A 14057-nucleotide genomic window follows, 5' to 3' on the forward strand; every position below is an offset into this window, starting at 1 on the left:
AAAAATTGATTGAAATTGCTACTTTGAGCATTTTTTGAATTTTAGTATTTTGGAACAATAAAAAATAAAAAGTTTATAGTTCATTTGATTTAATAATTTCACTGTCATTTTTTTTTACCCATTATAAACCTAATTTTTTTTGACTTTTATTAGTATAGTAGATAGTAGATAATATGATACACTCGATCTTGAACGTTACTTGCAGACTACATACAATCTAGAAAGCACAAGCATATATGCATTTGAGACTAGTTCTCAGTCAATAGAAGAAATTTAAGAAAAAAAAAAAAAAAGTCTTCATAATTATCGATCTGATCTAATTTTCTAGTCCATATCAAAATTTTGCAATAAAATCTATTGCGTATCAAGTTTACAGTATACTTTTCTTTCTCTCATCTCTCTATACTTATATTTGGGAGTTGCACAATTACCCCTCAAAAATGGCACTCCTATCAGCCATTGATCTAAAATCTTATGGCTTACATTTTTTGATATAGTATTTAGATTAATTTTTATTTTCTATTGCCCTCTCCTTGCAAATAAATTACAAGTTTGCCATATAAAGAGAGAGATTAGGACAGAAGTTACTGGTGGTGCACGTTTTCCCATGCTGGCTTTCTGATTTCTTCCAAGCAATTCCGTCAACTAAAACTATTTCTTTCTTTCTTCTCTAACTTAGGGTCCGTTTGGAAAGCATGAAAATGTTTTCTGGAAAATGAGTCATTTTCCGGAAAACATTTTCCTTTCCAGTGTTTGGTTGCATTCTGGAAAACTGTTTTTGTGTGTTTGGTTCATTTTCTGGAAAATGAGTAGAATTGTATAATTAAACATTTTAATTATTTTATTTAGAATATTACAACATGTATAATAATATATAATAATATAATAATATAATAATAATTTTAAATATAATAAAAAAAACTAATAATATATCAAAAATATTATGGTGGTGGTGGTGGTAGTTGTGTTATTTGTTATATAATAATAATAGTAATAATAATAATAAATAAATAAATAAATAAATAAATAAATAAATAATAATAATAATAATAATAATAATAATAATAATAATAACAACGGGTGGTGGTATGACGGCAGTGGCAGTGGTGGTGTGGTGGCGGCGACGGTGGTTGCGGTGGTATGGTGATGGTGGTGGTGGTGGTGGTGGTGGCGGCGACGGTGGTTGCGGTGGTATGGTGGTGGTGGCGGCTGCGGTGATATGGTCGTGGTGGTGGTAGCGGCGGCGGCGGCAGTGTGATGGTGGTGGTGTGGTGGTAGCGGTGGTATGGTGGTGGTGTGGTGGTAGCGGTGGTTGCGGTGGTATGGTGGCGGTGGCGGTGGCGGTGGTGGTGGTGGCGGCAACGGTGGCGGCGGCGATGGTATGGTGGTGGTGGCGGGGGTGGTGGTGGTAGTGGTAGTGGTGGTAGTGGTGGTGTGATGGTGGTGGTGGTGGCGGCGACAGTGGTTGCGATGGTATAGTGGTGGCGGTGGTGGTGGCGGCGACAATGGTTGCGGTGGTGGTGGTGGTGGTGGTGGTGGTATGGTGTTGATGGTGTTGGTGGTGGTAGTGGTTGCGGTGGTATGTTGTTGATGATGTTGGTGGTGGTCTCAGTTGGTGTAAAAGTTGGAAAATGACTTCCCCTCAAAAAAAAAGGGAAGTCATTTTCCTCCAAAATGAGCCTATTTTCCAAAGTCAACGGAAAATGATTTCCGTTGACTTGATTTTCCAGGCACATCCAAACAATGGAAACTTGGAAAATGATTTCCAGAACTCATTTTCCAGGTTTCCAAACACACCCTTAGTTTCTTCAGAGCAATTTCATCAACCCATTTCTCTCTTTCTAATTTCTAAACCCATGTGCCTCTCTCTTTCTTCTCTACTCTGTGTTTTTCCATCATCTTCATTCCTTAGTTAAACCAACCAGGTATAGATGGAGATAAGCAAAAGGAAAGAGAGATTACGACATGCTTGCTATCAATGTGTACGGAAAATACACATTTGTCAGATGTTTCCTTCTCAATTACATTATCCTCTGGGTAATAACATTTTTGTCCGGGTAACTCCGAATTTTAGTAGCTTTTGGATTAGCTCATCCCATTGTCCGGCAAATTAACCAATTGTCTATTGATTAGTTTGAATTCCCATGTATTTTACAGGCATGGGCACAGAGATGAGTGAATTATACAATGGTCTGTTTAATTACCCTCCTCAAAAGCTTCTACCGCACCAATATATGCAAAGGAGTGTTTTCAGTTGCATCATTTCTGATTGCTGTGAGTTCTACCAAACTGTAAGTTCTATTTTTTTTTTTTTTTTTTTTTTTGTCTTCAAATTTATTTGTATAAAATAAGTGATTATATAAGTTTTGATTCTCTGATCTTCTTCTTCTTCTTTAGAAGTCTCAAAACTACGAAATTGGTGTGTTTAGCTTGCATGCCAGGAAATTGGTTTCGGTTTCTCCAGTTCGGATAGAGGTAAGTGTCTTTCTTTCTTCTTGGTAATTTTTAATCCATTCTCATTTAGTTTCCTCTATTTTCTTAGTTGTCTGAGCTTTTTGATATGCTTGTGGTTGTTGAATATGGGTTATGCATGTAAAATTGTTCCATTTGAATTTGGAGATTTCTGCACATTGATTCCTTACATATTGATAATTCTATAATGTGTTCAATGTGAATTTTACAGATACATGCAAAGATTTAACCCACTCTTTGAATCTGCCATTGTTGACCACCCATGTTTTTTTTTTTTTTTTTTTTTTTTTTTTTAATTCTGTTCTCATCTTTGCTCATGTTTGACACCTTCTTTGTGATAATCAATGTACATCTGAATCTATAAAGTAGTTGTTGGTGTTTTTTTTTTTTTTTTTACTATTACTATGGTATGTATGGAAAAATTGAAAATGATGTTACTGCATTTTTTCATTATTGTTTATTTAAAAAATGGAGAAATAATGATGTTTGTTTCTTTGTCCTTATTTCTTAGCATTGAGTGATATTGTTGTTTGCAGAGGTAATAAATAAATAAAAATTAATAGTTTATACGGAACATCAAACTATTTTTTTTTTAATATTACTCTTCTCCATTACATGCACTTTGTTGGCTAAACCTTCTATGGTTGGGCTGCTACACCATTCAATCTACCATTGTTGACCACTCATGTGTTTTTTTTTTTTTTTTTTTTAATTCTCTTCTCATTTCCGTTTATGTTTTACACCTCTTTGTGATAATTAATGTATATCTAAATCTACAAAGTAGTTGTTGGTTTTTGTTTTTACTATTGCTATGGTATGTACGAAAAATTTTAAAATGATCTTACTGAATTTTTTCCATCATTAATGTTCATTAAAAAAATGAAGAAATGATCTTTGAATGATTTTTGTATGTATGTTGTGTATCACAGGTTCACATAATGCTTGTAATATAATTAAAAAATGTATTTATTCTGAAAAAATAAAATAGAAAATTCTAAAATAATTGTTTGTTTATGTCAACTCTCATGTTTATAATTATTGACATATGTTAGTGTGTGATTTATGATTGTCTTGAATGATTTATGCTTTTGTTTTGTGCCTTAAAGAAAGGATAGGCATTCTGAGTATGGAATGAAACCAAAGATCAACAAATAAAAATGAAAAGTTGAAAATGATCTTACTGTATCTTCTCCATTATTGTTCATTAAAAAAAAATGGAGAAATGTTGTTTGTTTCTCCCTTCCTTAGTCACTTAACATTGAGTGGTAGTAAGTGAGCCATGATCACGAGTACTTCCTTTTTGACTCACAAGATATATAAACATTCTGTTTTTTTTTTTTTTTTTGTGAACAACATTCTGCTTTAATTATACATTCAAATGCATGTAATATAACAACAAATCTAATATATATATATATATATATATATATATATATATATATATATATATATATATATATATATATATATATATATAAAATCTCCAACTTTGTATTTAAGTATTTTTTTTTTTACATTAGATTGTTTTACACTTGTCCTATGAATCTGGTTTTCCACACTTCTCTCACCACCCCCACCATAAAAATTATAAATTTGCATATAAGTTCAATTCCACAGGTCCAATGTTGCACTCTTTTATGCATCTTATACATAAGAAGTGCTGCATGGATGTCATTGTAGGTTGGGGGTGAAGGAACATAAACTGTTAGGCATTAGCACTGTGTCAGTAAATCCCAAATCCGGATGTGATTGTAGGATTATGTAATTTATGTTGAACAGGAATATTGTCTCAATTATACATATAAAAGAACTGTTGGCTCATTTTGTCAGATAGATGGTCTCAACTATTAAATTTTAATTTTACCATGCCCAGTTTGGAGTTCATATACCATATGACTTTTGATTGCCTTAGATTCTTGATGTTGTTTTGAAATATGCCCGTGCACACATGACTAATATTTTATTCTTCTTCAATTTTCAGGTTTCGAAAAAACTATTTGCTTTAAAGAAAAGCTTATAAGGTATATTTTATTTGGTTCATAATGGGTTTTTTTTTTATTGCTTTTTATGTGTGTTTTTGCTAATTTTTATGTGATTTCCTTTAAATCGTATTTTTGGTGCATAGTGCATTAGCAATGAGCCATATTAGTGACACAGAGCGTGTTGATGAAGGTCAACAGTGTGGAAATGTTCAAAAGAGATGTTTTGATAATATGTCTAAGCAGGAACGTAGAAACCTACGTCGTAGGTTAGCTGCTAATACTTTAGCGGTTGAAAAAGAAAAGAAGACTTCTCAAACCAAATCACATTGTAGTGTTCCTATTAGATCAGGTTTAATATCATCATCATCTTTTTATGCTTTTATTTTCTTGGTTAATCAAATTATATGTCATCATCAATTGAATTTTTACTAATTATTTTTTTTTCTTTTTTATTTCCCCTTTTGGAATGATAAATGAATATGTGAATCTACATTGACATAATTTACATTGTGATTAAATGTAACAAATTGGTGATTGGAACTTTGACATTTGAAGTAAGAGTAAATGATTTTGAAAATCACCCTTTTAAATTGTCTGTCGTTAGTGATTGCACATGTTGTGGTGCAAAACGGATTCAGTATGAACCACCTGGATTTTGTTGTCGTGGTGGTCAAATCAAGCTTGTTTCTAATGCAATGCCTTGTGTATTGAAAAACTTATTCATTGGGCGTGATGATGCTTCAAAGCATTTTAGAAACTATGTTAGAACTTATAATAACACATTTGCATTTACGTCTCTTGGTATACACAATCATGACAAAGATTTGTGTAGACGTAACAAAGGAATATATACCTTCAGAGTTCAAGGACAAATGTATCATCTAATAGATGATCTTATACCCCATGGTCATTCACCCCGTAATTTGCAACTCTATTTCTTTGACACTGAGACAGAAGTAGATAATAGAGTTGGGTACGTTGATCGACTTGATAGAAGCATAGTTAGTGATCTGGTTGAACTTATGTCCCAAAACCCATATGCTCAGTTCTTTAGAAGTCTCAAGGATGTCAACTTTGGGGATGACTTTGTTATAAGTTTGAACTCAACCACATCATTAGATCAGAGAGTTTATAATTTGCCAACAGCTTCACAGGTTGCTGCAATATGGCTAGAGAATGATTCTGATAGGGTTCCAGCTAACAGAAGCATTAAGGTGTATGCATGTAGTGGGTGTTCCCATAGTGTTCAGTACTATTATGGTTGTTACGACCCGTTACAATACCCTCTTTTGTTTCCATTTGGTCAAACTGGTTGGCATGAAGGAATAGAAAGAAATTTTGACCTTAGCTGTAATAAAGTAAGGAAACAACATCAATCATGCATTATTGACCCTACAATTGTCTCATCTGTGGAAGAACTAATTGCAGTTGAAGAGTCAATTGTGAGTGAGGGAAAAAAGAAGAGGTATGTTTCTTGTAGAGAGTCTTATGCCTACAAGTTTCAAGTGCGTCCAAATGATCACTCTTTGTTGTTACATACTGGAAGACTTTTGCAACAATTTATTGTTGACATATATATTAAAATTGAAAATGAAAGACTTGATTATTATAGGACACAACAAGATCAATCTAGAATTGAGACATATCAAGGATTAGTGGATAGTGTTTGTGTTGGGGCAACTATAGGTGATGATGTGGGTCGTAGAATCATATTGCCAGTGTCTTTTATTGGTAGACCACGTGATATGAAGAGGAGATACATGGATGCTATGTCACTTGTTCAACGATTTGGAAAGCCCGACCTTTTTTTAACAATGACATGCAATCCAAATTGGCCTGAGATTAAAGAGTTATTATACTATAATGATGAGGCACAAAATAGACCTGATCTTCTTGCTAGAGTTTTTCGCGCACGGTTTGAAGAAATGAAAGATGATATTTTGAAAAAAAAAATCTTTGGTGAAGTTGCAGCCTACACATATGTGATTGAGTTTCAAAAGAGAGGCCTTCCTCATGCTCATTTTTTACTGATTCTACGTGGGAGCCATAAAATTACTTCACCAAATCAGTGTGATAAGATTGTCAGTGCTGAAATACCAGATAAAAGAGTTGATCCTTATTTGCATAGTTTAGTTGCAAGGCATATGATTCATGGTCCATGTGGGTCTTTAAATCCTACATTTTCTTGCATGATCCAAAAAAGAAAAGGGAAGAACAAGTGTTGTAAAAGTAAATACCCTAAATCATTTTCTAATTAAACAGTGTTAGGTGATGATTCCTACCCAATATATCGTAGGAGACCTACTATTAAAACTGTTTTTGTTAGGGGACATGAGTTGGATAACCGGTGGGTTGTTCCTTATAACCGATATTTGTTGGAGAAGTTTGATTGCCATGTTAACCTTGAAATATGTGCTGGAATTAAGTGTGTTAAATATATTTATAAGTATATCTATAAAGGACATGATAGAGTTAGCATTCGATTGTGTGGGAATAATGTTGTTGATGAATATGATGAAATTAAAGAATTTCAGAATGCAAGATGGGTGTCACCGCCTGAGGCAGCATGGCGGATTTTTAGCTTTAATCTTGCTGAAATGAAACTTTCTGTTGTGCATTTGCAAGTTCATTTACCAAACTATCAGTATATCAAATTCAATAAATATGAGAAGTCGGTTAGCATTGTTGATGAAAAGAATGGAGAACAAGATTACCGGTCTCGCACAATGTTGACTCAATTTTTCTACATGAACAAAGTAGATGAACTTGCAAAACAACTTAACCTATTATATCTTGAGTTTCCAGAATTCTTTGTTTGGTCATTGAATGATAAACGTTGGCATCAAAGAAAACAAAGAGAGGTAATTGGAAGACTTGTATCAGTTATGCCATCAGAAGGTGAGCGTTATTATTTAAGATTATTGCTAATGAATGTAAGGGCTCCAACTTCATTTTGCAGTTTGAAAATAATAAAAGGACAAAGGGTAGAGACCTTTAGAGAGGCTGCTGAAAAATTGGGATTGTTATCCAGTGATTCTAGCATAGAGAGTAGTATTGAGGAAGCTATTTTGTGTCAAATGCCAACAAGTTTGAGACAGTTATTTGCAACTCTATTAGTCTTCTGTGATTTACCTGATCCAGTAAGGTTTTGGAATAAATATAAGGAATTCTTTTGTCAAGATTTTATTCACTCAGCTAAATATACTGAGTCTGCAGCTGAAATCAAGGCACTTCAACTTGTGAAGAACTTACTAGAAAAAAATGGCAGAAAAATTACTGACTTTAACTTAGTTGATCCTGATATTTATCTCTCTGATTCTCAAAGACAATATAAAGAAATTGAGGCAGAAAGAAACTTGGGAGTCAACGATCATGACTTGCATTGTATTGACAAATTAAACAACATGCAACGATTGGCTTTTGATAAAATTATGACTGCGGTACATTCAGATTTTGGTGGAGTCTTTTTTCTTGATGGCCCTGGTGGAACAGGAAAAACTTTTCTTTATAGATGTTTATTGGCAAAGGTTCGGTCACATGGATGGATTGCACTTGCCACAGCGAGTTCAGGTATTGCAGCTTCAATTTTACCGGGTGGTAGAACGGCTCATTCTAGATTTAAGATTCCTATTGATGGGGATAATAGATATGTGTGTAATGTTAGCAAACAGAGTGCAGAGGCTGAATTGCTAAGACATAGCAAGTTGATTTTGTGGGATGAAGCTTCCATGGCCAATCGTAGGTGTGTTGAGAGCCTTGAAGTAACACTCCGAGATCTAATGAATTCAGATGACACTTTCGGAGGAAAGGTTGTAGTTTTTGGAGGTGACTTTCGTCAGACATTGCCAGTTATTAGGGGTGGGAAGAGAGAAGACTTCATTGAAGCAAGTTTGGTAAAATCACCATCAATATGGCCAAAAATTCAACATTTGAGATTAGATGAAAACATGCGAGCCAGATCAGACCCAGGATTTTCAGATTATTTGATGCGCATTGGAAATGGAACTGAGCCGACTCTGGTTGATAACAAGATTAAAATTCCACATTCTTTCCTCCTACAGTGTCAACAACAACAATCTTCACTTGATGTTTTGTTTAAAGCAGTCTACCCAGAACAACTTTTTCAATGATCCATATTCATTGATGACTAGAGCACTTCTAACTTCAAAGAATGAATTTGTTGATGATATAAATTCCACATTAATTGATAAATTTCCTGGTGTAAGTAGGTGTTATGTGAGTTATGATGAGCCCCTTGATTCAACAAAATATCTGCATTGTGAAGATTATTTGCATACTCTTTCACCATCTGGCATGCCTCCACATAAGCTAATACTCAAGAAAAATTGTCCAATAATATTGTTGAGAAATTTGAATCCATCTGAAGGATTGTGCAATGGTACTAGGCTAATTTGTGAGGAGTTAAGAGATTTTGTCATCAGTTGTTACATTGCAATAGGAGAACATAAAGGAAATCATGTGTTTATACCACGGATACCATTGCAGATTTCAAAAGATGACAGTTGTCCCATTCCTTTCAAGAGACATCAGTTTCCTATAAGAGTTTGTTTTGCCATGACAATAAATAAAGCTCAAGGTCAAACTTTGGATTTTGTTGGAATATACTTAAGAGAACCAGTCTTCTCTCATGGACAATTGTATGTTGCCATGTCTCGAGCAAGAAAGTCAGATTCTGTTAAGCTAATAATACACAGTGAAGATGATGAAAATCAGACCACTAATATAACAGATAACATTGTGTATCCTGAAATTTTACAGTGCATTCAAACCGGGATTGATACAAGTTCACACAAATGAGTTTCCCTATATATGAACTACATGATTTATTTTTTTTGTTGTGTTAGTACGTACTCTCCAATATTTGTTTTATGCTTTTTTCTTTCTTTAATATCTTATTTTAAATAATGGCTAACAATTAATAAATTCTTATGTATGTATTACCAGAATGGTGAGAAGATTGTTGATATCTGATGTATCTCCTGGAGAACAAGATTGGTCTTGTAAGGTATGTGTTGTAAACAAATTGGATGCCCAAGACTCCGAAACCACGCCGGGTAATAAGTACAGACCAATTATTCTTCAAGATGAAGCAGTGAGTAATTCTATTACATTTAATTTGTTTATTTTGTATATAGTATGACTATTATGTTGCAAACTACATGTGTTGAGTCTATTGTTTTTTTAAAAAAAAATTGTTGTACGTTCTTTTAAGGGCTACAAAGTTCAGGCAATGACGTATGCAAATGAAATTGACATCTTTGATAATAAGTTAAGTTTGAATGCAACATACATTATCACGGATGCAATTGTATCAATTCCTAGAGGAAAGCTTGTGCTTCCGGATGAAAGATACAACTACCTCTGGACTTTAAATAGAAAATGTACTGTAGCTGTTGTTCCTGATGATGATGGACTCCAAGTTATGCAAGAACCAAAAATAGATGAGATTTCATTTTCTCATTTTCACAAGTACATTAATACAGAGCAAAAAATCAGTATGTTTGACACGTTTTTGTAACAAACTTTATTCTTCATAATGCAATTGCAGAACTCTCATTTTATTTTAACTATTACGTACTTTGAATAAAATTTAGGTGTTATGGCTGTTGTTATACACAAGCTGCCAAGGAAGCATATTGATTCGAAAAATAGAAAAATTGATGCTGCAGATATCGTGTTGGTGGATGAACAATGAGTTTTTGTTATATTTTACTACTTTTAATTACTAACAATTCATAATTGATGGTTTAATTGATACTGCATATGAAATTCATACATATAATTAGTTTTGGTTAATGGTCATGGTCAGGGCGAAACCAGTGATTTTTACTCTTTGGGGAAAATATGCAAAAGGAGAAGGAATAGAGTTAGAGAAAAAACTTGCAGCAGGCAAGTTTCCTGTAATTTTCGCAAAGAAGATTGAGGTGACAAACTACAATGGTGTGTATACAATATTCTATTTCATTTTGAAAGTTATTTTTACACTTAGTCATTTTTGAAAACTAATTTGAAGTACTCTTTTCAGGTCTCTCCTTGACAACCCGATATGGTTCTATAATTGACTTTGATATTGCAACACCTAAAGCAGAACAACTTGGTCAATGGTACTATATTCTTTTTCTTTAAAATAAAGATTGCATCCTTATTCCACATAATATTGAGTTGAGCTATCTATTCAATAAACAGGGCATTATCAAATTCTGTCACGTTGCATTCACTTATTTTGACCAATGCATTCAATGATGCATATCTAAAGCTTGCTGATTTGTCAAAGGAACCATTTGTCACCATTTCAAATGTTAAGAGTTCAAGTATCGAGGTTAACTATTTTTCTTTATATTTATGCTTTTAAATAAATTTTCCAACTTATACTATAATATAACCATATTTTTATTTGGTTATTAAATTTATCATTTCTCTTTTTAAGGGGAAGAGATATTGCATCTATGCAAGTATAAAAATTCCAACAAAGGTGAAGAACTTCTATTACATTGCATGTGATGGTTGTTGGAAAGGAACTGCACATAGTTTGGGTGATGAATTTGAGTGTTCACATTGTGGAAACTCAAAAGCAATTGCAAAACCAAGGTAAATTTTCTGTTTTTTTAATTCATTACATCCCTTTGTAATTGCAATAATATATATATATATATATATATATATATATATATATAAACCTCTGGTTTATGATGAGCATTGAACTTACCGAAACCAATGACTTACTTGAGTCTGCACTCTTTGGAATATATATACTTCAGGTGTATGATGAGCATTGAACTTACCGAAACCAATGATTCACTTGAGTCTGCACTCTTTGGAAACATTATAGAGGAGTTACTTTCACTTTCTGCCATCGAATTGGTAGACATGGACAAGAAGGTTAGCTTTTTAGTCATAATAATGATATTGAGTGTGTTAATAGATTGACTATATTTATATTTGATTATTGTGTTCTCTTTCTTCTTGTAGAATGAGACTGTTGATCTACAAAATATTAAAGAGAAGTTGAGCAAGAAAACTTTCAAAGTAGAACTCCTATGCAGAAAACAAAATTTTAGGGGAAGTGAGCAAATCAAGTATTCTGTTATATCTCTACTGGAAGAAAAGTCAATCACCACTACTAAAAGGCTCAAGAGAAAATTGATATATGATGACACTGATGAATACTCAATTTCAAATCAGCCTTCAAATGCTTTTGCAGATTTAGAAGATGACATTACTAATGAAAAATCCAAGTTGCTCAAGCTTGGATAATTCTCTGACTTAACATATATCTATTTTGAACTTTAGCTGTATGGCAAACAATGGCCAAATATCTATCATATTTTTGCACTTTTGACAGCATCAAATATTCCATTTTTTTCTTTGAAAAAAAAAATGGTTTGTACTTAATTTGATGCTTTGTAATTCTGGTTCAAAGTCCTTTCACTAATAGACTTTGAATTGAAATTACACAAATATTTTTAAAAACTTATCAAAATGTAATATTTTGAATGACTACAATATCTATCTCACATGTTAATGTGAAAGTTTTATTGCTTTGATACTATGATTATTACAAATAACTATTTTTTTTCTTACTAGTAGGGCAGCAAATTATAATGATCAACATTATGATTTTAAAATATTTAATGATAGGTGAAATAACATGTTTATGTATTGTATATTCTTCTATTTTCTTTGTGTCAAAATTAATTTTTATGTTATTCTCATAAATATGTCTCTTAAACAAACTCTTTGTACCCTCATTTAGAATATGAAATTTTTAAAACATCTGCTACTAATGAATTGTCTATTAACGTCCACCAAAAACAAGTTCGATCATTGAATTAATGAATTATGTGTTAGTAATGTTTAACTTTGTCGTAATGCTACAAATAATCTATATATTATATAAAATATTTTATTATTAATGATGTATTATTAATGTTTAATTTGTCATGGTAATGTTTGAAATTATAATTATATCATGTTGCTATCTATATAATGTATTTATATATACATTTAATTTTTCACATAACAATTATTAATATTTATATATATTATCATTAATTAAAAATTAGAATACATAATTGACTATTGGGCATGGCGTTTCGCGCAAAGCGCGTGCCCGCAACTAGTCCATTATATATGTGTGAATGCATGAAAAAATATCAAATCAATTTTACTCTTGACGTTTATCTTTGCCTATATATAGTAACACTTTTATTTTTGATTATCAAATTCCGTAACTTCTAATTTGATTTCTTCAATATTTTCAAATTAACCAAATGTATCTGTTTAACATAATTTATTTAGGAGCTTATAGCTTATTTTAAGCTACTAATAAGCTATTAGCTTGTTTGGTAATGCTCTCAAAATAAATTCATAGCATAAAGTAAGAGCTTATTTTGAAACGCTGTTCAAAATAAGATAGCTAGTAGCTTCATAACTTTTTTTTTTTCATTTTTATCCTTATTATTTTAAAGAAATAACATCTTTTACTCTTCCCAATTAAAACTCGTTACTTCTCCTTTATATGCAACTTTCACGACAAATCCTTTATTATTATTATTAAACATTTTAAAGAAATAACAAATCATTTATCCGCACCTTTATCCATTATTATTGTTATTATTATTATTATTATTATTATTATTATTATTATTATTATTATTATTATTATTATTTAAGATTGATTATCTAATATATATGATGAATAGAATGAAGATGTTATGTCATTTTGACCGCGGTGCACATGCAACGCGGTCCACGATATAACAACTGGTGAGCACACCACTGGGCCTAGCGCAATCTACTCCAATGCTGTTGATGCATCTTCTCAGTCCAAGCCTTGAGCCAGTACAGTGGCAAATTTTTATGTGAACCATAAAAGAAGTATATTTTTAATACATTAAAAGTATATATTATTTGTGCACTAAATGTACATTATTCAGAATAATATATTTTCAATAATCAAATAATATATATTTTTTGAATACAAGGGCTCTATTTCACAAACCTAGCTGAAAAGCTATAAGCTAAGAGCTGAAAATTAAAGAGTTGTTAAGCTAGATGTTATGATTGAAAGTGTTTGGTAAAATTAGCTTTTTGATAAGCTGATAAATGTAAAAAGACTAAAAAAGACATCTTCAAAATATTTAAAGTAGTTTGTTTACATATTAAAATTTAACATTTTGTCTTAAAAAAAATATTAACATTTTGAAATAAAACTATTGGCATGTATCGTGCGTCATTAGTAATGTAAGACGGTATAGATTGAAATGTAGGATCATATGATCTTATGATATCACATGCAAGGCCTTTGTATCCGCTATTCCTACCACTAATTGCTTCCAAAACCTCATGAAATGCTCTACTTATTGTTTCACCGGAACGTTGAAATCGTACATTCACCAACATCTCTACGGAGTGCAATGGCTGATGGACGATGGAGTGTGGATGAAGATGAAGAGAACAGAGTGCGAATGAAGATGAAGGGATTGTCGTGCGGTGAAAGTTGAGAAGAGAAAAGAGTTTTAATTGAGAATGATAAAGTATGTCATTTCTTTAAAATAATAAGGATAAATATGAAAAAAAAAA

At 32.2% G+C, this 14057-nt stretch overlaps 3 protein-coding genes across 3 annotated transcripts; all 3 read left to right on the forward strand.

Annotated features, from left to right (window-relative positions):
• Window positions 1–1931: 1931 nt before the first annotated feature.
• LOC109176597 lies at window positions 1932–9272 on the forward strand. Its single transcript, XM_019326052.1, has 10 exons — window positions 1932–2037; window positions 2158–2291; window positions 2398–2475; window positions 2543–2592; window positions 2684–2736; window positions 4454–4493; window positions 4598–4803; window positions 5010–6614; window positions 6717–8473; window positions 8559–9272. The coding sequence occupies exons 1-10, from the start codon at window positions 1932–1934 to the stop codon at window positions 9270–9272; spliced, it is 4743 nt and encodes a 1580-aa protein (XP_019181597.1).
• Window positions 2401–10170, forward strand: LOC109176598. Its single transcript, XM_019326053.1, has 5 exons — window positions 2401–2475; window positions 4454–4493; window positions 9420–9567; window positions 9688–9970; window positions 10070–10170. The coding sequence occupies exons 3-5, from the start codon at window positions 9421–9423 to the stop codon at window positions 10168–10170; spliced, it is 531 nt and encodes a 176-aa protein (XP_019181598.1). The 5' UTR covers window positions 2401–2475; window positions 4454–4493; window position 9420.
• A 106-nt stretch (window positions 10171–10276) lies between these two features.
• On the forward strand, window positions 10277–11729 carry LOC109176599 (replication protein A 70 kDa DNA-binding subunit E-like). Its single transcript, XM_019326054.1, has 6 exons — window positions 10277–10415; window positions 10501–10579; window positions 10662–10794; window positions 10903–11063; window positions 11234–11354; window positions 11445–11729. The coding sequence occupies exons 1-6, from the start codon at window positions 10277–10279 to the stop codon at window positions 11727–11729; spliced, it is 918 nt and encodes a 305-aa protein (XP_019181599.1).
• The last annotated feature ends 2328 nt before the right edge of the window (window positions 11730–14057 follow it).

This window comes from Ipomoea nil, unplaced genomic scaffold (genome assembly GCF_001879475.1).
Source record: "Ipomoea nil cultivar Tokyo-kokei standard unplaced genomic scaffold, Asagao_1.1 scaffold0715, whole genome shotgun sequence".
Taxonomy (NCBI): Eukaryota; Viridiplantae; Streptophyta; class Magnoliopsida; order Solanales; family Convolvulaceae; genus Ipomoea; species Ipomoea nil.